This window comes from Bacillus rossius, chromosome 3 (assembly GCF_032445375.1).
Source record: "Bacillus rossius redtenbacheri isolate Brsri chromosome 3, Brsri_v3, whole genome shotgun sequence".
NCBI lineage: Eukaryota > Metazoa > Arthropoda > Insecta > Phasmatodea > Bacillidae > Bacillus > Bacillus rossius.
This window is the reverse complement of record NC_086332.1, coordinates 124,754,673-124,779,489: the sequence shown is the minus strand read 5'-3', so window position 1 is coordinate 124,779,489 and position 24,817 is coordinate 124,754,673. Positions and strand designations below refer to the sequence as shown.

Here is a 24,817-nt window from a genome sequence, read left to right as displayed (position 1 = left end):
GGATTTAGTTAAAGAAGCACAAGAAAACTGTTTTGTGAGAGTATCACGATTTATTAACATGAAATAATGAAATAACAACAATACACATGTGAATACGACACACTCAAGTTGTCTTGGAAGCCTTAATTTTTGGTCATCAATCTGACCCTTGTTAACTCCAGTCCGGAAGGGCGGGAGGACAAGGGGTGAAATCTCAGAAAGAGGTTCTAAAGTTCGAGAAACAAAAGTGCTTTTATTAACAAAGCTTGTAATGACAACATCACATCCTTCAATACACGCATTTTCATATATGACAACCTTCTGATTTCTTATTTTGACGATTACAGCAAGTGCCCATGATGTCTGTGAACAGAAAAATATAATTAACAAAAATGGTTCACAAATATATTTCACACACATTAAATTAACGCCATTTTATAAGGCAAAAAGCATATTAAATTAGCAGAAAAATATGAACATCAAATCAATTGGTTTTTGGGCACATTCAATATTACGTTAACTAACTGTACTAACATGAATTTAACGTTGCCAAACAATTCAAATTACGATTAGAGAATATGAAAATATGAAAGACATTATTAAGGAGAACTAACATGAAATCTCTTATAGTACAGTTTATATATAGGTAACTAGTTTACATTCTCATTCATCGTGGTCTGATTCTTTAAAGTTAAACAGTGTTTCTGTTGTAAGTATCAATACCCAATTTATGACACTTAAAATGTTCACGTTCTTACACACACGTTCTTACACTCAGTGAGTCGTATTCAACAGTCTCCTGTTTACTGAGAGCGGTATGCCGTGACGCCCCGCCAATATTGCGGCGAACAGTCTTTATTATTACTCGGCTCGTCAATCGTTCAACGAAGAAGCTGCATTTTGAAGTTCTATTAGGAGTGATTGTGTAGTCCGGGAACTTATAAGAGTTCAGTCGAATCCGTTACGTTAAACTATGTTGGTTACGTTACAGTAAGTCTTAACGTATTGCAAGTTGGTACACTTTACGTTATGCAATGTTCGACCTCTCCTCCGTCTCTTGCCACGCTGCCCCACTGCCGATCTACTTTCAACACCAGTCAAACATTTACTTTACTTATCCCGTAACCTTTACGAGACAGTTCCCTTCAGTCTACAGACGAGGCAAATTTTCTATTTCCTCACTCTGCGAAAATTCTAAGTCCAAACTAATGCGACTTGAATATATTCTAAGTCCCTCGTGGACTTGTAATATTTCTACTGGGTTGAAAATTTTTCAGAGTCCCTTACGGACTTAGATTCTGACGACGGCTCTTACCGTTTTCTTGCTGAAGCGGTCGCCACGTCGTCGGGCAGCGTGACGGAGGAGGCCGGTGGTGTAGATGGTAGTCACTGCAGGTTCATGCCGCTGGGCCAGTCGGAGACTGCCTACAGAAGCGTTGGCTGGGCCGGTTTATATAGTCCGCCGGGGTCCGACCGAGGAACAGTCTGGATACCCGCCGGCGGAAGTACGTCATCGTTGGTTGTTCCGGACGAAGCCCGCGAAGCCGGGCGGAGTCATAGCTGCCCGAGCGGCCCCGATGCATTTTCGTCCGGCGCGCAGAAATCAAACATTGCGTGCCCCTGTGCTGCGGGTGGTATCCATCAGATAGTCAGGGGCGCTGTCTGGTAGTCGTATAGTTACACAGTGCTAAACTGCGTAACACCCTCTTGAAAAAACCAACTGGCTGCCAACATTAAAATAATACATATGTAAGCAATTACAATAATATATGAAATACCAGCATAATTAGTTATTACTCTTAGTAGTAATCTTTGGTATGTCCGGGTGCAGGCGTAGGTGCGTGGTGCTGGTGCACGGTCAATGACCGATTCCTCAAATGTCACGGCGGCCATCTTGAATGACCTTTACCTTTGACCTTGACCTTTAACCTTCAAAATTAGCCCACAATTCACCACAATTCGCCAAAAGTTCCAGATTTTTTTTAAAAAATCCCACCCAAATATCTGGAAAAAAAATTGAAAAATAAAATTTTCCTCTTTTCGAGGGAAAAATACCCGTTTCGAGAGAAATTTTACCGTCTTTAGTCCTTAAAAATACCAGCGGGTAGAAATGTCCATATAGAGGCTTAAAAATCCATGTCTACAGCCTCCGATAAGCCTCTGATGTCATCATGTAATATCTCATCATGGAATATGTCGTCACCATTGCAATTTCCGTTACGGCCACCATCTGGAAAAACTTTATTTATAATCCCAATTTAAAAAAATTTCAATTTATAAAAAAATTCAATAAATAAAATTTTAAAAATATTTTAAAAAAACATACACCTACGACATGGAGCTCGGAGTCCTAGGTTCGAACCCGCTGAGGGCAAAAAAAATGGCAACCAATTCTTCCTCCACGGAAGCCGCTGGCAGACTAACCTCCCACCACTGATGTCAAAGTATAAATCATCACCTAGTATGACATCATGTCTGCCATCTTGAAAATCCATATTTTTAATTCTAGAAAATCGGGAAAATTTTTAAAATAAATTTTAAAAATTAAAAATTATATCATAAAACATTATTAAAAACTCCGTAGCACTTTTCGTTACGGCCGCCATCTTGGAATTGTGTAATTATTCAGCTAGAAATTCGGAAAAGATTCCAAAATTCACCTAAAAAAATTACAGTTAATATACTTATTGATTCGAACAGTTCCTCTCCTCGGTATTGATACTTGACCAGTGACAATTGTAACTAAATATTAAATAAATAAAATGTTTTATTATGGTTTCATTTACCTTAAGCAGAGATTATTAATCATTTACTCTACGAAAATTAACTCAAGAGAATATACCTGACCAACGAATTAAATATGTTGTTGATAAGCCTAACATGAAAGTCTAGTTTTTGATACTTAGAATAACCTCCAAATCGTTCATGTACAAAACCATCCATACATATAGACTAAGCGTCCTCGGACCGCAAGACCGGGTCATGAATAATGTCAGTTATATACAGGGGCGTAGGAACCGGGGGGGACAGGGGGGACGTAACCCCCTGAACTTTTTGGGTGGAGGGGACTGTCCCCCCCCCCAACTTTCTAGAACGTGATATTTTTATTTTATAATATTATTCTGCCCAACTTTATTTGTAATTTCTTCACTCTCAAATTGTATCTTAAGGAAACAATAATAATTTTAACATCGATGTATCCAATGGTTAGATACCAAAACTGCTTTAAAAAGCGCTATTTTGCACTTTTAAAATCAACATTTTCCCGTGGAGGACCCCCGGACCCCCCGTCTTAGTAAGAGGGTAATGGATTTACATGACATCAAAATCATTATTTGTCCCCCCCCCCCCCCCCCAACTTTATGAACACAGCTACGCCAATGGTTATATACACCATGAAAACACAGTACACACAGTACACACAGGAAACGGAAAGAACACATAGTACACAAGGTGCACACAGGAAAAGGAACAAAAACACAGTACACACAGGAAATGAAATGACCACACCGTACACACAGGAAACGGAATGAATACACAGTACACACAATACACACAAGAAACGGAACGAAAACACAGTATACACAGCAAAAGGAATGAACACGCAGTACACGAAGTAAACACAGGAAACAGAACAAACCCACAGTAGAACCGGAAATGGAATGAACACACAGGACACACATTACACACAGGAAACGAAATTAACACTCAATACACACAGTACACACAGGAAACAGAACGAAAACACAGTACACAAGGAAACAGAATGAACACACAGGATACACACAAACGGAATGAACACACAGTACACAACCGAAACGGAATAACCAATCAGGACACACAGTAGACAAGGAATGAACTCACACACAGTAGCTGAATCACAGGCTTAGTTGGAAATCAGATTAGAATAAATATAACATTAAATTGTTGTAATTTAAATTATTCATTTTATTTCTCAACATTACACAAATGCAGTTAAATCAAGTCATTATTGTATGTAGCCAGCCTCTTTCTTTTCTTTGAGTATGACGGATATTTATTTGATGCACGAATAGTTTCCCCCACAAAGAGAGTCATGTAGAAGACTTAGCCGATCAACCAATATGTTTGGATATTTCCATGATGTGTAATCAATCTCTTCTGCTAGGTTCATCTTCCTTGCACATTAATAATAAATTTTATGATCTCTGGTGTCCTCCGTTTTAACACGAACCACAAGGTCACTTTCATCATCGAGCCAGTGATCATCACAAATTGATGAGGATAATTTATTGTATTACGTAGTAGCCTTCGTTTTGGTCTAAGGACACCATCACAGTCTTCGATCTTGCCTGCTTTAGTTGCTTCAGCACAGTCTTCGATCATTTCACCAGCTTCAGAGTCACTATCGTCATCACCATAGAAGTCAGCATTTTCACCCGAATTACTGCAAGAAATTGAAATCGTTGATGTTGGTGCTTTTTTATTGTCTAAAATCTTCCTATTTAAGTGTCCATCATTATTCCAAAGTATGAAGGAACGACTGAATATGGGCTTGAATGTATTCTCACTTTTCACGGTGTTGATACTTCCGTTACTTTCAGTGATCCCGAAGCCATCAGCTTCCTTCAATTTATGTTCTTCGTCACTATCGGGTGAGCTAATACCCTCACGCTCAGGACAAGGAAAATTATTTAAATCAACTAGCACACTCCTCCGTTGTGTAGTGTCTTTATAGATGTTTATTTTTTCTGTAATATTATATCAAAGAAAACTTGTAACTGTTTTCTCAGTGTGCTTCCGATTATTCTTGTTAATATTTTAATGGTATTCTTCAAGTTCTTCTGATTATTTCTGGCTAGATATCTGATGGTTTTCTCCCAGTGCTCCTAATTATTTGTGATTAATCGTTCTCTGCATAAAGGATTTTTTACTTAATGAGTTATGTCATTTTGCAATTAAATTGTGAATGTCTGCTACTAAATCAGAACTGACAATATTTTTATCAGGTGGGTTACAAAAAAAAAAACATTACTCAGTCAAAAATATGTGATAAGACGGATGAGAAACACTATCACGAAGGACGAACTTCCTTGACCTAGGTGACTAGCGAAGCCTTCCTTCTTTTGCGATCGTGAGCATCCCGCATGCCACATAAAAGAACTAAATAAATTTTGACTCAACACAACACGTGAAATCATCACATGTCAATAATCGGGACTACTTACAACAATTTTATTTCATGAGATAAATTAACTCTCGCTGGTGAATGGAGGTATTGTAGCAATTTGAAGCCATAAATCTTCGAAGCCTCGTAGCCTTGTTTTGTGTCTTACAATAATATTATCATTTGGAATTTAAAAAAAAAAACATTACTCAGTCAAGTAATATGTCCTGAAACATCTGAGAAGCATCAACATGCAAGGCGAACTTCCTTCTCCTTGTTGTCTAGCTAGGCCTTCCTTCTTTTGCGATCGTTAGTGAGCATTCCACATCCCACATAAAAGAGATAAAATATATTTAACTGCAAGCAAAATGTGGCATCATATGTTGTTGACAAGCAGAAATACAACAAATTGTTTTGCATAAGATAACTTAACTATCGCTGATGAAATATTAAAAAAAATATTTTTAAGTAATGGTTCCAATTTGAAAACTGTCAGTTTGCATCTAACATTTGTCACAGAAGCTACCATGGATCATGGTTTGTTATCTGCAGCTGAATCGGTAGGAAGCCGCTGTAGATACTGTAGCAAGGATTTTGCCTTTAGAAGGAATGCTAAACGTCATGAGAATAATGATTATGCTAAGAACCCACTACGCAATAGTTTAAGCTCTAATCCGTGTAGCAGGTTGTTAACACAAATTGACATCTTAAAAAGACATGTTAGAACAATTAAATACAACCCCACTTACAGCATAGAGGACATCAATAAATACACTACACAAATTAGGAGTGTGCTGGTTGACGTAAATAACTTTCCTTGTCCTGAGCGTGATGGTATTAGCTCACCCGGTAGTGACGAAGAACATAAATTGAAGGATGCTGATGGCTTTGGGAAGACTGAAACTAACGGAAGTATCAACACCGTGAAAAGTGAGAATACATTCAAGCCCATATTCAGTCGATCCTCCATACTTTGGAATAATGATGGACACTTAAATAGGAAGATTTTAGACAGTAAAGAAGCTCCAACATCAAAGATTTCGAGTTCTTACAGTAATTCGGATGAAGATGCTGACTTCTATGGTGATGACGATAGTGACTCTGAAGCTGGTGACATGATCGAAGACTGTGCTGAAGCACCTAAAGCAAACAAAATCGAAGACTGTGATGGTGTCCTGATACCAAAACGAAGAATATTACGTAATAAAATAAATTATCCTGATCAATTTGTGATGATCACTGGCTCGATGATGAAAGTGACTTTTGGTATGTTCTAAAACGGTAGACACCAGAGATCATAATAATTATAATAAACGTGCAAGGAAAATGAACGTAGCAGAATATATTGCAGACTCTGATGGTGTCCTGAGACCAAAACGAAGAATACTAGGTAATAATATAAATTATCCTGATCAATTTGTGATGATCATTGGCTCGATGATGAAAGTGACGTTGTGGTTCGTGTTAAAACGGAAGACACCAGAGATCATAATATTTATAATAAACGTGCAAGGAAATTGAACGCAGCAGAAGAAATTGATTACACATCATGGAGAGATCCAAACATATTAGTTGACCGGCTAAGACTTCTACATGCCTCTCTGTGTGCAGGAAACTATTCGTGGATCAAAGAAATATCCTTCATACTCAAAGAACTGAAGGAGGCTGGCTACTTACAATAATGACTTGTTATACCTGCATTTGTTTAATGTTGAGAAATAAAATAAATAATTTAAATTACAAAAATATAATGTTTTATTTATTGTATTCTGTTTTCCAAATAAGCCTGTGTTTCCGCTACTGTGTGTGTTCATTCCTTGTCTGCTGTGTGTACTGTGTGTACTGTGTGTTCATTCTGTTTCCTGTGTCTACTGTGTGTACGGTGTGTTCATTCCGTTTCGGGTGTGCACTGTGTGTTATGTGTGTTTGTTCTGTTTCCTGTGTGTACTGTGTGTTCATTCCGTTTCCTTTGTGTGCTGTGTGTTCATTCTGTTTCCTGTGTGTACTGTGCAATTTCCGTTTCTTGTGCGTATTATGTGTACTGTGTGTTCATTCCGTTTCCTATGTGTACTGTGTGGTCATTTCATTTCCTGTGTACTGTTTGTTCGTTCCGTTTCCTGTGTGAACTGTGTAATCATGGTCTATATATCTGACATTGTTCATGACCCAGTTTCGCGGTACGAATATGCTTTGTCTATATGTTTGGATGGCTTTGTACATGAATGTTTTAGATGTAATCTAAAAAACCTAGACTTTCATGCTAGGCTTATCAACAGCATATTTAATTTGTTGGTCAGGTATATTGTTTTGAGTTATTTTTCGTAGAGTGAATGATTAATAAACTCTGCCTAAGGTAATATAAACCAGAATTTAAAATTTATTTAATATTTTGTTACACTTGCACTGGCCAAGAATCAAATCAATGACAGGAACTGATCGAATATATAAGTAAACTTTTTTGGTTAATTTTGGTATTTTTCCAGAATTTATGTCTCAATAATTACATAATTACAAGATGGCGGCCATAACTAAAAGTGCAACGGAGTTTTAAATATTTTACATTATTATTAAATTAATAAATTATTTAAATAAATTTTAAACATTTCCATATTTTCTAGCATTATAAATATGGATTTTCAAAATGGAGGATATTATGTCATACTACGTGACGATATATACTTTGACATAAGTGGTGGGAGGCATAGGCGTGCGCACGGTAGGTGCCACAGGTGCCTTGGCACCACCATTAGGGTTAATGTTATTTCGTTTTTTACAAGCAGAAATAATACATACTTACAAAAAACCGTATTTTTTCAACAAAAAAAATATGTTTTCCAATCGTGTCGAGTTACAGATATGTGCTAATAAATAACACTATCAGTAGGCTATATCATTTATCAATCGAACCAACTATCACACGGAAACAACCCAGGTGCAATTACTTGTGTTGTATACGCGGGCCGCGGCTACGGAACGTCTCCTAGTTCTCCTCCAATTTCATAGAATGCGCGCTCGGTGTCCACTGTTCACTCCACTCGGCAGGCGCACGAAATAATAGCCGCCGTCTGCCAGGGTTTATTTTAAAAAAAGAGAGAGAGTTTAGTTAGTTAAAAGGATAGGCTTACTCGATGACTCATATGCAGTCGCCGACAAAACATTTTTGTTGTATTCCAAAAGTTAAAACTTTTGCCCACTCTTATTTGTGTATTTTTATTATTTTAATATTTTACATATTTGAGGTATGTTACAAAAACTCCCTTGTTTTGTTGATTTAAAACTTAACATTTGAGAATGTTTTTTCTAGCTTTTATTTGGCGTCTTCAGAAAACATGTAAGTACGGTTTTTTAAAGCCACCAGCATGAATTCCGTGCAAACAATTTGTGCAATTTACTTTATGGCTCAACAAAGCTTAAAATTGTAAATAGTTTTGTAGTTTTCCTGGCGATCGTAACGTTAAAAGCCAAAACTTGTCATAAAAAATGTTAAAATTTTTACATCTGTGTATTTAATGTTTTTGTTCGGAAACACCTTAAATAGCACCATTTTGCGATTTCAAATCCAAATTTTTCCGGGGGAGGACCCCCCCCAACCCCCGCTTTAGTCTCGGGGCCCATGAATGATATGGCTGTTGTATAATCTGGCACCACCACTGCTGAAGTTCTGCGCACGCCAATGGTGGGAGGTCAATCTGCCAGCGGCTTCCGTGGAGGAAGGACTGGTCGTCATTTTTATTTTTTTGTCTTCACCGGCTTCGAACCTACGACTCCGAGCTCGATGTCGTAGGTGTATGTTTCGTTTAAAATATTTTTTCAATTACATTAATTTAATTTTTTTATAAATTTTAGATTTTTTTCCATTTAAATCGGATTATAAATAAAGATTTTCCAGATGTTGGCCTAACAGGAATTGCAACGGTGACGACATATTCCATGATGACCTATTACATGGTGATGTCAGAGGCATATTGGAGGCTGTAAACATGGATGCTTAAGCCTTATATGACATTTCTAGCCACTGGTATTTTTAAGGACTAAAGACGGTAAATTTTCCCTATAAACAGGTATTTTTCCCTCGAAAAGAAAAAAAATAACTTTTCAAGTTTTTTGAGATTTTTTGGCGAGATTTTTGTCTTCAAAAAAACTGTAATTTTGGCCAATTTTGGTGAGTTTTGGGCCAATTTTGACTTATTTTGAAGGTCAAAGGTTAAGCACATGGTCAATGTCATCCAAGATGACCGCCGTGACGTCAGAGCAATCGGTCATTAACCCTGCACCAGTAACACGCACCTGTGCATGCACCCGGACATACCAAAGCATACTACTACTCTTAAAATAATATTTGAACATATTTTAAGGGTCTATTGTTCGCTTTACTCTATTAAACAAAGTAAAGAAGAGTTATTCACAATGTTTTTACATTATTTTGGAAAAAATTGATTATAATCAAAACATACATAATGCACAATAATTATTTACAAAGTAAAAATCACAAGAGAATATTATGGTAATGATTATACATAAGTTATCTTACAAAATATTTTACATTATATATCTTAAGTCCAAGCCTGCAGTGTTGCTTACAAGAATATTTACATATAATAGAACCCTCGTGCTACCGGGTCCAATATGGCCGGACACTCGCCTCAACACTCGATGGGTCGTCCTGTCCCAGGTGTCGCTCGCCCAGTCGTCACTGGAGTTTGCTCACCGGCCATCCAGTGCCCTACTTCCCTTACGACGCTATGGATGGACTTCGTTGGTGCATTTTTGTCCTGAAACCTGAATAGAGGTGCGAAGGGCAGGCCACGAATCCTCTTGACGGGAATGTCACCATGTTCGCACCAGTCACACACACCAGTGATTCGTGATTTCCAAAGAAGTAACTTGCTTCTGGACTGTATTTGTACCGAGTGAACACCCCTACTCGATGCAAGCTTCAAATCAGGTGTACAAAAGTCTAAGTTGGGAATTGTAATACACACCTTGGTACACCTGACTCAGTTTGACCACATAGTTTATAGGACGTCACATACATGCACTTCCATTGTATAATTGCCCACTCGTGATTACTCTGTAGTTCAAAGGAATAACTATATTCTTAAAATACGGGTGTTTATAAATGACTGCTCTTGTCCGACTCTGTCTCGGACTCGCTATTACCAAATTCCTTCCTCCACAACTTCTCCATATAGTCTCCCGGTCGCCACACAGTCGACACTTGACTCGTTTTTGGTTACCTTTGGCACTTGGTCACTGACGATCACGTAGTGCTTCGACGTTGCTCCTCGCGAATTGGCCTAAGTCCGACTGACGAAGAAAAATAATAAAGTCCAGCTAACCCTTCGTGGAGACTAAGTTCAATACCGGCGTTCGAAGTTCACTCGGGCATAGTGTCGGTCTTTTCGGTGGTTTATGTTTCTTTCCTTAGTTACATTTTGAATCGGCTATCTACATTTTCAAACTTGTACTATGCACAATCCCTCCAGTATAAATTAGATGCTCCAGCACATTCACCTCTTTCGTTAAACCATCAGTGGGCGATGGCTTAAATAAATAATAGAACAAAGCAGGTGACTTAAGTGAAATATGACATGGATAATTAAAAAAACCATCACGCAGCATGGTGTTGTGAGACAGCAGTCGTTAAAACATGAAACATTCACAAAGAAAGGGGGATGGCTTAGAAGACCGATGCTGATTAACAATTAGGGGAGGTCAGCACATAAATGTGTTTGACGGTCTTCCAGGGAGTGCAGCAGGCAAAAGCTATTGCCAAAGGGTGGATCTCGGTGTGACCCCTTCATCAAGGTGCATCTTGCAACAGGTAGTCTCAGACGCGACGGTGTATGTGCAGAACCCTTATGCCATGGTCACCGATCGCAGTGATCACTGGATTGCTGTGCCGGCCGGCCTTCCGGTGCAAGTGGTGGGCCATTTTGTGGATCCGCTCTTGGAACAGCGGAACGTTGCTGAGCCAAATGTCCAGGTGGACGGCAGTGTGAAGCAGCCAGCCGAGAATGGTGTGGAGGCCGTAGTTGTAGCTGGAGTAAGTGGGCATCTTGCAGTACTCTGGTACATAGGCTCAGATGAAAGCAGCATAGAACAGAATGGGCTGAATGAGCATCTCCCACAGGCGGATCCTGACATCCTGTGTCATGGGACAAGCTTTGAGGCACACAGAAATATATTTAAATAAATTAGAATCTATTGTGTAACTTAGCAGACGTGGCGGAAGGAAAAATTAAAGCAGCCAATGTTGCTTGTTCTTGTTAGGATCGCCAGATAGCAGCACAAGGCTTACTAACACGAGGTATTTCGGCAATACCAATGAAACATTGTGAATAGTAACATGTTTTCAAAGTGGTATCATAGAAATACCACTATAAAACAAAGGGTTAACCGACAGTGGGTGCACCGCTCTGATATCACCTTAGAATTTTCCAGACATGGTAATGACGTGGTGCATCCACTGGAGCATGTAGTCCAGATGGACCCCCAAGTATTTCACCCTAGACTGCCACGCGAGTGGATGTCCGAGAAGAGGGGGCGGGGCTGGGGCAGGTGGGCGATGCATGGTCAGGAACATGGCCGATGTCTTCTCAGGATTTGGCTGGACGCCCCACTGCTTGGAGTAAATGCAGAGCATCCGCAGGCAATGCTGGGTGTGCGCCTGCAGCTTCTAGGTCGTATCTCCCTCCAGGAGGATGGCTGTGTCGTCAGCGACTTGGTACATGGTCGCCCTTGGCATGACTGGGAGATCGGACACATACAGCGCGAACAGCATGGAACTGAGAATCGAGCCCTGTGGCACCCCCGCAGCGATGGATAGTGGCAGTGAGAGAGCGGCAGTGACCCTGACCTGGAAGTGCCTGCCCCGAAGGAAGCTGCACAGGAGGGATACCAACCATTCTGGAAGCTGGTAGGCATGGAGCTTGCACAGGAGGCCATCGTGGTTCACCAAGTCAATAACTTGGAAAAGATCCAGTGAGATCAGCACCGAGTGGTGGTGTGCACAGAACCCGGCCATCACAAGGTCCACGGGCGGCGATGGCATGCATGGCCGAGTGACAGTGGCGAAACCGAAACTGATGGCTCGGCAGGAGGAGCAGGATGTCGGCAGAGAGCTTGATGCACTCCAGAAAGATGCGCTTGGACACCTTGGCCAGGATGTTGAGCAGCCAAATCGCCTGCTTTGGGTACCGGGACAACGATCTCCATTTTCCCGGCGGACGGGAAGTGATACGACAGCAGCATGCCATTGACAATGTACGTCAGAAATATGATGCCTTTCCCAGACAGGGATCAATTGAACCTCGCTGGTATCTAAACAACCCTGGACGTCTTCTTGATTGAGAGCCCGTCTATCACTCTAAACACTATTTTCGGCGAGGAGAAGTACTAATAGGGCCAGGCTGAGGCATCTCCTGCCCGGAAGTCTGTGGTGCGCAGTCCGGCACCCATGGTGCCGACTCGGGGAAAGGCCGACCGGAAGGTGTCTTGAAACCTTGTGGCGAACATCTCGGCTTTGGCCTGGGGGACTGCAATCACTATAGCCCCATCGCGCAGAGGGCGTATGCTTCGCAAGCTGCCTCTCATTCGGCAGATGTACTGACAGACTGTCCCCGTGGTTATATAGAGCGAGCCACTCAGGCAAGCTGAGAGTTAGCTTACTACAGTGATATGGTCCAATGGGTGGCACATTGTGTGCTGGAAATTAAAAAATTTGGTCCTTTTTTAATTTTTATTATAATTTATAATTATTTTTGGAAATCTTGTTTTTCATATTTATTGGTTACACAAGTGTGATTTACACTTTGTTATGGTGGTGTACTCTACTTAGTTAAACTTTGCAGCAGTGAACCGAGGCACCTTTTCTCAGGGGCCAGTCTGAGCTTTTGCAAGCCTAAAGATGTTGTTAGCAGTCCAGATGAAATTTCTCCCACTTGCAGTCACACCTGTGGGCCTGTAACTTTAATTCCCTGCATGACTAAAATTGCATGCAACATCTCTGGACGAGTTGTTACCACTTCTCAGAGACCAGCTTACAACAGCTCTTCCTGTCAAGCATACATCTTAGGTTCACTCATAGGAAGTCACATTAGGATGCTCTTTCCCAGCCTCGTTGCATTTATGTCTACCCTCACCCCCAGTCCCCCCTTTGGTTCACGGAATTTAGACCAGGATCATTGCCCAGACGTAAACTCGCCAGGCAGTGGCCTACTTCAAGGACGATTTGCCACAGAAAAAAATATGTGCAGATATGGACCACCCACAATATCTAGTGGCAGAAACAGTTACTTCATCATTTGTCGCCAGCGAGTGGAGCTAACACCCGCGATACCTAGTGGCGACTTTGTTAACTTCCTTCTTTCCTTCCCCTTTAGGCCGCCAGAGAGCAGCACCAGCTGTGCCATAAGGCCCTATGCTTTCTACTCGCATCCTGTAAAAGTCGATCCTATGTAGCTTTCTGTGCCCGCTGGTAGAGAGTGCAGTGGTCGTCCCTCAGCACACAAACTGAACATGTAGTTACGCCCACCTCGGTCACCTCTGGAAGTTTTCGGTCCAGAGCCAAACCTTCCCCCTCTTTTCCCTAGGGCCGAGCGCCCGTTTTAATTAGGAGCTTTGTCCACCATTGCGGAACTTAGATTTCGGTTAATTACCACTTCATATCGGCATCTCCTCTGTTGAGAGGCTTTTTCGCTACAACAACGAACTCTTCCTTCTAATTAGAAATGTAGTCATCGGTGTTAACGGATGTGATCCCCGTTTCTAAATTTAGTAGTAGCCAGTCAGTCGTTGTAATTAGGCAGCAAATATTGTTTTAGTTTACATTTTACTAATTTTTTTATCTTCCTAAATCATGGTTTCTTCCACAACACCCGCGCTATTCTCGGTCTGCGCAATTCAGATGTCGGCACAAGACATTTCCTGAGCCCAGGAGCTACACCATGTTTGGTGAGTACTTCGGTCTATTTTCCTCCCCGAATTCCTATTTGTTGGCCTTTTCGCGCCGACTGTGTTTGACTGTCGGGAAGCAGGTCTAATTCGTCTGAATTTGGCTTGTGTTTCAGACAGGTTCCAACATTTGGGCACCGAAATTGCACCCATCATGTTGTCCAGGACCTCGAACTCGAGTCTCTTTAAGAAGAGCTTTATCCCGGCCAGACGTCTAACTTTGAAGCCCCGGGTAATATTTTAAAATATAACTTCTCCCTAGAACCAACGAAAGAAATTATTTAAATGAAAACCAGCAGTCAGTACCATAAAGTATTTAACAAATAAGAATATGTGAAATTCTTACAGTAATGAGTGGACGAACCTAACATGCTATAATATGTCAGGAAGGACATTTAAAAAAAAAATTCTGTGCTTGATTTGTTGTTAAAAGATAGTATGGTGTGTCTAAATCATTTCGAGACAGCCCTCCTTTTAATAACTTGTTAATACCTTTCTTGGTGAAACTAAAACAAATGGTAAACAGTTTTGATTTAATACTTTTTAAATAAGCCAAGAATCATATAGACCAATATACTTATGTAGTGATTTATTTATTTCTTATTTACCTATATCTATTTGAAACAATCCACTAGCTCCCAAGTTCCTTGTGTGCAGGGAGTATCAATTTGTCTTGTTTACCGCCTCATGACACCTCAGGTAATACATTTATTTTTCTTTATATTTTTGATCAGCTGTTTCCTAGGATTTTTTTTATTAAATTAATATAATATAATTTTGGGGCACGAGGGGCATTACAAATGGTAGCAGAGCATGGTTTGGTCTTAGTCGAGTAGACATACCTAAAAAAAAATATTTTTTTTTTTTTTAGAATTTCAATTTTGTATTATTATAATTGTGAACTGATTGCTGGTACACCATGTAGTAATTTTCACTTTAAATATGTAGATTATTTTTGATTTTCAAAGTTCCCATGTTTCTTCACTTTGCGCGCTGTGTTAGACACCACGTGGCCTTGTCTGTGCTACTTCCGTGCAGGCAGCATGCTCTATCGCACGTACATGACTTATCCGGTCACCACAACAACCCCCCCCCCCAACAACAGCGACCGCTTGCCCAAGGTCGGTCATTCACAGCCGAGAAATTGATTTTCTCTTTCGCTCGTCTCAACACCCTATTGGCCCAGCCATCCCCCCGGTTTTATCTATGTTTGAGAAGGCCAGTGCAGTCCTCACATGACTTGTTCCATCTCATGAGGAGGGCGACTATCTTATCTCTCCCCCCTCACTATCTTTCACTGTGGCATAGCCTGTCGGCTTGTGCCATGCAATTAGAAGTACATCGAGCATATCCCCGTGCCAGAAGGCATAATTTTTTTCTCTTTTTCTTTTCGCATAATAATAATAATAATACAGGGATATTTTACCACTACAAATATTTTTTCTTTCTAGCTGAACACTATGTTAAAGAATTTTATGAGTTTCCTTTTTCAAAAGGCATATACTCCCGCCATATCTAGGTCTTTGCATGATGACAAATTAAATATAAGACGCAGTGTAAGTGTTAAACGCTAAGTTAGTATTAAGAGGGTCTGTGTGCATTAATTCTAAGTAACTATGGATTAGTTTGTGTCTAAGTGTTTTCGTTGGTTAGGCACCAACATTATAGTAGCGAAATGTTCGCACCCGAGCTTTTGCTTAAGGACGAAGTCCAATACGAGCTAAAGCTTCGATAAATTTCTGACTCTGGGGATGCTCAAGCCCTTAGACGTTGTCTTAGGGCAGCTATACAAGATGCCATCTCAATGTCTGCCCTAAACCTTGATATCGATTGTTTGAACAAGTACCTACAATGTCACATGTTCAAAGTTCCAAGATATTGTCCCGGCCACACAGCACATAGAAAATGAACACAGTCAGGCAAACATTTATAGGTATCTAAGAAGACTCGCTCATGTCACACCCAGGTTCAATAACCTAAGTACCTTATTCAAAGGAAAATCGAATGGTATCTACCAGTGTGAAATAGAAAAAAGTCTTCAACAAGCACCCAGCCTAATGGCTAAGTTGAGAGCTAGAGCTACGGTTCTCGACAATACCCAGCAAGATTTATACCAGGTTTCTCGAACACCGGCCCGCGGGATAGATCCCGAAGCCATGTCCAAAGGGGAAAACCCCGATTTGCCACCTGAGCCTGTCCCTACTGAAGTGCAGTACCCAGACGTTACAGACAGGGTATTGCCGGAAATTTCATTACCAGTTTATCCCACCTCCCAGCCACGCAGTGCGCACCCCACTCCCTACATCGCAACAACGAACGCCCACACAGCGATGGTCATACACCCTGACCAGCAGGCTGCGACTTAGCCGCTATTCACAGTTGCCCCTAACCAGTCGGCTACCACTAAGCCTGTCACTAGTGTGACATTTTCGCAGCCATTTTTAGAGGCCAGCAATTACCCAGGACACAATAGTTTGAGCAGTATGTATTGGACTTTCACAACCACACATCTACCTTTCTACCTATACCAACAAATCACATCGGTTTTGGCCTCCTGGCAAACCACCCTACTGCCATCTACGACTCATGTTTCACACCAACTGACCACACCCCAGGTCACACCCTCCCTACCCAGTCCAGCCACTGTTTACCACCCCCCGGCACAACCAACTCTGACCTCGCAAACTCACTAGCCAGCCACAGCACAAACCACTCAAATACCGACCAGTAGCCCGGAAACAAGCTACAGATTTTACTCTAAAATTCCACACCCCATTGAAAGATTGCTATCATGTCTACCGGAAACAGATGGTTTGAACCCAAAGAAGCTAATCGAATTTTTGAGACATTTGCTCTAATTACACCTTAAGGGTGGTATCCCTGACAAACAGCTTTTCGAGGTGAATTTTCCCTTAACACAGCCACCTTTGAGTGAGCGTACTACGTTGGCCATTCAAAATAATCTCTCCTTTGACCAGGATCATGCCGACATTTCAGGTTTTTTTATTCTGGCGCGGCTCCTTTTAGACATACATTTAGAATGGTATAATCGTTTGCAGCAACGCAATTAACCCCTCCAAAGTTACATTTCTGATGTCAAAGAAGTGGCAGGCGACCATTCTCAGACTAGGTGTTTAGAACCCGAGGTGGTAAGTACGATCCTGGATGGTCTCATCCCAGAAGAACGCTCTAGATCAGTGTTTCAGACCCGCCCGCAGACTTTTGCGGAATTGGATAAGCTGTGCATACACTCCACAAACGTTGAATTTGCACGTTTTCAGAGGAATCGGCTAGGACATTTTAGCAGTTACCAAAAACGCAGTACTGATATCGAACCCAGGATGTTCCACAAACCGCAACCACAAAATCAACCACAAAAACATTAGGGCAGTACCTATTTTGCTTCCAAACCTAAGTTTACCCAGGCACAAGAATTGTATTGTAATTTCTGCAAGAGGCCAGGACAGAACCTGGAACAGTACCGAAACAAAAATAAGCGATAACAAAATTACTATCATCCAAAAAACATGTAATGCGGTGGCCCGAACAATTTACTTCGGGTCCACCGAAAAATACTCTCACAAGAAATTTTTCCGACATTGTCGACAGGCGGCCAGAGAAGGTAAACAATAAATCACAACAAAAGAACAGTTCTAATTTAAATCCTCCCAGATCTTACAAGAGAGTTAAGGGCGAACACAAAAACAAAAAATGCAACATTGAAACAGGGGAAAACAAAACAGATCAAAACAAACACAGAGAAGATCGTACTGAGATTCACACATGTAAAACATGACCACGAGGAGCGGCTCTTAGGAGTGAGGCCCCTAGTTGGAGAACAAAAGGACAGTTAGACTAAGAGGTGTGGGTATAAAGAGTTAGGTCATAAGCTGGAGAACTCAAGGGCAGATACAACAAGAGGTGTGGGGTTAAGGAGTAAGGTGATGAGCTATAGAAATGAAGTGCTGTTGGATCAAGAGGTGAGGGGCTAGCGAATGAGGCCGCGAGATGGAGAACTGGATGCCAGCTGGACCAAGAGGAACGAGTATAGGGAGTCATGCTACGATCTGAATAACTGAAATGCATTTGGACCAAATGTTTCGTGGTTAGCGAGTGAGGCCACTAGCTAGAGAACTGAAGGGCAGTAAGACCAAGAGGCAAAAGGCAAAAGAAAATCCATGAGCTGGATTACAGAAGTGCATCAAGCCAAAAGGCAAGGTGCTAGCGATAGAGGTTGCAAGCTGGAGAAGAGAAAGGCAGTTATACCAATATCCGCAGAGCTATGAAGTGAGGCGGTGAGCTGGATAACTGAAGATCAGTCGGACCAAGAGGCTCGGGACTAGGGAAAGAGGCCAAGAGCTGGAAAACCGAAGGGCAGTCGGACCAAGAGACGTGTTGGAGAGTGAGCCCGAGAGCAATAGAACTGAAGGGCAGTTGTTCCGAAAGGCGCAAGGCTAGGGAGTGAGGCTGTTAGCTTGATAACTAAATAAAGTGTTATCCGATAGGCACAGGGCAACTAATTGTGGCCAAAATTGAGAACAAAATGGCAGTTAGAGGAAATGGGGTGGGGATAGGGAGTAAGATCACTAGCTAAAGAACTAAATTTCTGTCGGACCTTGAGGCACTGGGCTAAAGATAATGCCACAAGATGGAAAACTGGTAGTCAGTTGGACAAAAAGTGTGTAATAGAGATTGAGGCCGCGAGCTGGTGAATTGAAGGTCAGTTTGACCAATCTGTATGGGGTCATGGAGTGAGGCTGTAAGTTGGAGAACTAAAGGGCTTTCGGTCTAAGCTTTGCGGAGCTAGGGAGTGTAGCTGTAAACTAAAGAACTAAAGGGCTTCCAATCTAAGTGCTGCGGAGTTAGGGATTATTTTTGAATATCATTCATATTATTTGGATGAATAAAAATTACAGTAAAAAAACTAGCTGAAGAACTGAATTTCTGTCGGCCAAAGAGGCGAGGGGTTAGCGAGTGAGATGACGAGTTCGAGAACTGAAGGGCAGTTGCACTAAGAGGTGTAGGGATAGAATGTGTGCATGGGAGAACTTAAAGGCAGTTGGACAAAGAAACTTGTTGATAGGGAGTGAACCAGAAATATCAATATCTGAAGGGCAGTCAGGCCATAAACTGTGCTAGTGAGTGAGGCAGCGAGCTGGAGAACTGTAAAGCATTTTAACAATAAGGGTGGAGCTAGGGAATGAAGCCGCTAGGTGGTGAACTGAAGATCATTCGAACCAAGGGACTCTAGGCTAGAGTGAGACAGTGAGTTTCAAATTTGCAGGATAGTTGAGCAAAATGGCGCGGGGCTAGTGATTGAGACCGCCAACCAAAGAACTAAATGTCAGTCAGACACAACAATCGGGGCTTTAGAGTGCGGCAGCGAACTGCAGAACTGAAGGGCAGTCGGAGCAAGAGTTACTGGGCTAAGGAAAGGAGGCAAGGTGGAGAATTGAAGGCCAGATGGAACAAGATGCGCAGAGCTAGGGACTCAGGCGGCGAGCTGGAGAACTGAAGTACAGTCGAAGCGAAAGGCGTGGGTTTAGAGAGTGTTACCGTGAACTTGAGAACTGAAATGCAGTCGGACTAAAGCAGTGGGGCTAGAGAGTTAAGCAGTGACCTGGAAAACTAATCGGCAATCAGACAAAGGGGTGCGGGGTTAGGGAGTGAGGACATGAGGTGGAGAGCTGAAAGGCAGTTGAACAATGAGGCACGGGGCTAGGGATTGTAGCTGCGAGATGGAGATCTGAAGTGCAGTGGTACAGAGAGTTGCGAGTCTAGCAAGTGATGCCACGATATAAGTGTAGGTCGAAGACATTGATGAGAGGTGTTCAGTAGTGGACACTGGAGCACATAAGTGTCTCTACTACCTCTTGTTTACGGGGTCATTCACTGTTAAACGATGCATTAAAGGGGCTGTGGACCTTGAAATGCTCTTGAATATTTCCAACTAGTGTGTTTAATGGGTTATTGTAAAATTATAATGTAATTTTTGGTATTTATAAAACTTTTTAATGCAGTAATTATATTATTAATTTTTTGTAAATAGTATACTTTTTAAACCTTATATGGTTGACAAAAATATGTATTTGAGATAAATCTCGATGTGCTATATATTTATTATTATTGTTCGTAACAAATTAAATCAATGTCAGGCAATATATATGGAATTTTTGCTTAGCTTGACATGCCTTAACTTGCCAAACGATTAACCTCATACTAATTCAATGTATTTATTATGACCATATGTTTTGAAGCTCGATGACTTCTTCAACTATGTTCTGGAATGTCCTTCATTCAATTAAATGATAGAGCGCTCACTTTGGGTTCAATACCGTCATCTACTCATCCCGTAATTTTTTCCCAATACTTTTCTTGTTGTGTATGATGGTATGGTAGTATCACTTGCCAACATACATATATCATCAGTGGTCTTGTTAAATGTGTTTGGTATTGGCTAATGGTATTGTAAAAATAGTAATAAATTATGTATTTTGTGCATTTTATTAAAATATTGCTTGCAGTTTGGAATATTTGAACTCACGATCCTCACATCAATAGAATGACGTGATGCGACAGTGATCAAGGCCATCCATACAATTTCGAAGGAATTGACATGAGCACCTTTATTTTCTACATATTATTTTTGTTTCATGTTACTAAACCCAACTATTCAACAAATTAGTTTTTTTTTGCAGTGACAAAATTTCATTCAGTTATATATTTGCGAGAGTCTCAGTGTTCATTTGTAATACTATCTCTATAATTTACAAAAAAAATAAAATCATCTGCTAACTTAAATGTATACCAGACTTAAGAAGCCCTTTAGACCACAAGTTTTATTGAGGTTTTCAACATATTTTGTCGTGAAGAACTTGCAGCTGATGTTTGTTAGCCAAATTCAGACTCAGCCTGTATATTATGCAAATTTTATAATTTACTCTATAGTGTACTATGCAAAACCTACGTAATTTGATTGATGTTTCATCACATCCTATGTGATTATATAGCAGCTAGGCACTAGCTAGCAGAGAATATTAGTATTTTGCCAATAAAGAAGATTATACATAAATATAAAATATGCAGTTACACCAAGACGATGCATAGGTATTTTAGAGCTAATAACTGATTTAGATATAATTACTATCCAGAGTTAATCCTGGTCTCAAAGCTAATGCTTGTCTAAGAGCTAAAGTCTAACAGATAATGTCCAATAGACAGTGTCTGTCTAGCAACTAACTGTTTTACAACAATTGCCTGTTCCAGAGCTTATGCCTTCCTCAGATATGATGCCCACCTCAGAACTGATGTCTTTACAGGGATGTTACCCCCACTTAAGTTAATGCCCTCTTCACACATATTGCCCACTTTTAGAATTTGTGCCCACATCAGAGTTAATGCCTACATGAGAGTTAATGCACCCCAGACGTTAAAGCCCCCTCTAAGCTAATGCCCATGTAAGAGCTGATGCCTGCTTCAAAATAATCCCAACTCTTTTCAACATTTTACCATCTCAGAGCTAATACCCAACTCAGAACTGAAATCCTCACATCTAATCCGTTTCAGAGAGTTTGGTTTGAGACCAAGTAAGCGGCTACGTCCCTTATACGAGGCGTGCCTACCAAATTTGAATCCGAGATGGCACCCTTTAACAGCAACAGATGGAACTATTGCAGACAACCCTAACGCTTCCCTGCAGACAACATAAGTACTGCCTAATGCCAGGGCTGTAACATACTTTCAAAATATTTTTTGAAATAATATATTCTTTATTTTTATAACTATTTTTTAAACTAAATTTTTAGCCTAGTGGCTAGGTCTCGGCCTTTCAATTCCTGCGTAGTCACCATCCTTCGGTTCGAAACCTAACCAAAAAATACCTAAGCTTTTTATATATAATAAATAAATACCACTAGCTCCATCTACCTGCCAACCTCGTAACTAAGATGGCGACTGACAGCAGACGAATAAATTCGAGATGGCTGCTTACTGCAGACAACATAACCTTTTTATGGCCACTGGTTATTTCAGTACCCCCATGGCAAATGTTTAGCCGCAATCTTGTGTTAAATATTAACGCAATACTTCTGGGATGCTATGTGCTTCCCCCTCCCCAATATATTACAACCCCAACCCTTGTTTTGATCACTTACATTTTTTCATGACTTCTTTGAAGAAAATTCTTCTTTGTTGACCTATCGAGTTGGTGGTTAAATTTATTCGGCATTTGAATGAGATTAATTATATTGCATGTAACATGGAAAATATTCATTACTTGCCGAGACATTATGTCTGAAACGTGTTTATATCTTTAAGACTGAGACAGAGCCTCCTGCAATAAATACATTCAATAAAAATGAAGGGACAATACCGACCCAACTTAAATACTTAATGGAACAAACGTATCCTAAATGTCATTTTTTTTAACATTTTAGTTATTAGGTTTTACAATACAACACAAGAACACATGGGTGATAAAGATGAATTTCAAGAAGTTGTGCCAACATAAGAAAGTTTACTAAATTAATTTTTGTCTTATTTTGTGAATTTTTTTTGTAATTATATCTTTCGTATGTGTGTGAGTTCGTGCCTACCATTAAAGTTGTTGCACTGTCGGTGGGCATGTCCAAAAAAATATATCTAAATAAAATAAAATTACTGTTAAATATTAATTGCCTTACATAATGATACAGAAATGTTCAGATGTAATTTTATAACTCCTACTAGATAAATTGAAGTCAAAATTTTTGAATCATTTTACACATAAACTGTGTGGGAAAAAAACAAGTGCATTAGCATTTACCCTTTTAAATAATATAAAACTATTCTTGCTATGTTAAATCCCAAACCATGATAACATTTCGAACACATTTCACTAACCCGAGACTTTGATTTCTTTTTCTCTGACTGGTGAACGTTTCAATATGTGATTTTTTTTCACTTTAATGATGCATTTTAAGAAATATCAAAAATGATTTTGAAAGGTAAGTTGCTCCCACTCGTACTTAATTTTGAAATTAGAATAACTTATTGCTTGATCAACATTTTAACATTCAATTCATAAACTATGAAGTGAAAGAAATTATTCTTGTGTTTAATTTATTTTGAAAAAAATAGTGTAGCGGAAATGAAGGCTAATGAGTTCTCCCGTGTACATGGTTAGGCACATTCTTCAGTGACGAAAGCCTGCCGGATCAGCAGTGTGCGCTTGCACACAGTGCAGAGTGATGAACAGTTCTGCCTCCGAGGAAGCAAGTTGGCAACAGCCATACAGATGGACAGGGAAGCAGGACTCATTCCATTCTATGTAAGTGTGTCGCCCATTGTTATCGGTAAGTTAAACTCAGAATTTCGACATTAATATTTTTGTCAAGCATTGGGGTTTTTATAAAAAAATACGGAAATATTAGATAAACTAAAATGAAAGTGTTGTGATTAAAATGACTTAAATTTCCCCAAGGATGTTTCAAAATTACCCAAAAAAATACATTTTCGGGGATACTTCCTTTCTTGAAGGAAAACATCCTAATATAGTGTAGGCGGGGGTAAAAGTTGCCATAAGGCAAAGGTTTCCACCAACATTTTAAAACGACCGGGCTGAGTTTTGGAAGAATCTGAATAAGCAGCACACTGTCTAACTATCATCAGTAGCACTGTGAGACCTCTTGGTGATCTGACAGCACATGACCAGAAAAATGAGTTATGTGTTTTTGTAATATTTTATGTAATTATTTTGCCATTTTTGAGTGTTTGTAGACATAACTAAAACAGTGAACAGTTTTTGGCACATTTTTTGTTCTTTGGTGGAAAATAATGATTTAAATTCTTCCACTAGATTTTGCATTACTTGTGTACAATGGCACGAACTACAATTGAACAAAAGTAAACTTAAATGGGGTAAGACATTCTATACACCTTGGGGCAAAGGTTTCTAGTGATAAACTTTGCTACTGACATAATCTATGTTTAGTTTTATGTCCTATTGTCATTAGGGATCTTTTGTTTGCACTTCAGTTATCTATTAAGTTAATATTATTAGTAGTTTAACTCGTTTTCAAATGGCCTATCTAATTGTCAGGTTAATCATTTCAGGAATTATATAAGATATAATAAAAAAAAACATTTTCATAAGATATCTATAACAAAGTAGGTTTTTTGATAAAGGAAGTTATATCTTTACATCTGGCTGCTAAAGTGATTGGTTATCAAACACCAAGTTAATGAAAAGAATACTACATACAAATATGGAACATTTCAGTGAAATTTTTACATCGGCAGTAGTATAGTTTGGTCCCGACTGGCTCAGGCTTCAGGCTGTGGAGGTGGAGCCGATGTCCGCCATCTTGGATTGTGACGTCATGGCGGCCATACTGGACTCAAAATTCCTCCTAAATGACTCAAAATTAAAAAAAAAACCTAATTCGAAGGAAATATTTGCGGTTTGGGGGAAGATTCCCCATTTTATTACTCAAAAATTCCAAAATTTGGAATTCTAAAAACCTCTAAAGACTTTTGCCTCAGAAATTTCCTAGAAACTGCTTAAGAGTCTTAATAACAAGCCACCCTAAGACACCGAGGTCACGACCTTGACCTTGATCATTAAATTCAAATTCTATAATTTTTGACAGAAAAATTGAAAAAAAAAATGTAAAAAAAATATAAAAAATTACCTATTCAAATGTTATGTTACTCAATTTCTGTTCTTCGCTTGATTCCCGGTGAGAGTAAACATGTAAT

At 40.0% G+C, this 24,817-nt stretch overlaps 1 protein-coding gene across 1 annotated transcript in view; it reads left to right on the top strand.

Moving 5' to 3' along the window:
• Positions 1-24,817, top strand: part of LOC134531227 (histidine decarboxylase-like) — an 849,422-nt gene that overhangs the window by 496,238 nt on the left and 328,367 nt on the right. The window contains exon 7 of the mRNA XM_063366899.1: positions 23,244-23,387. Within this exon, the coding sequence (XP_063222969.1) occupies positions 23,244-23,387 (144 nt within the window). The remainder of the gene's footprint in view (positions 1-23,243; positions 23,388-24,817) is intronic.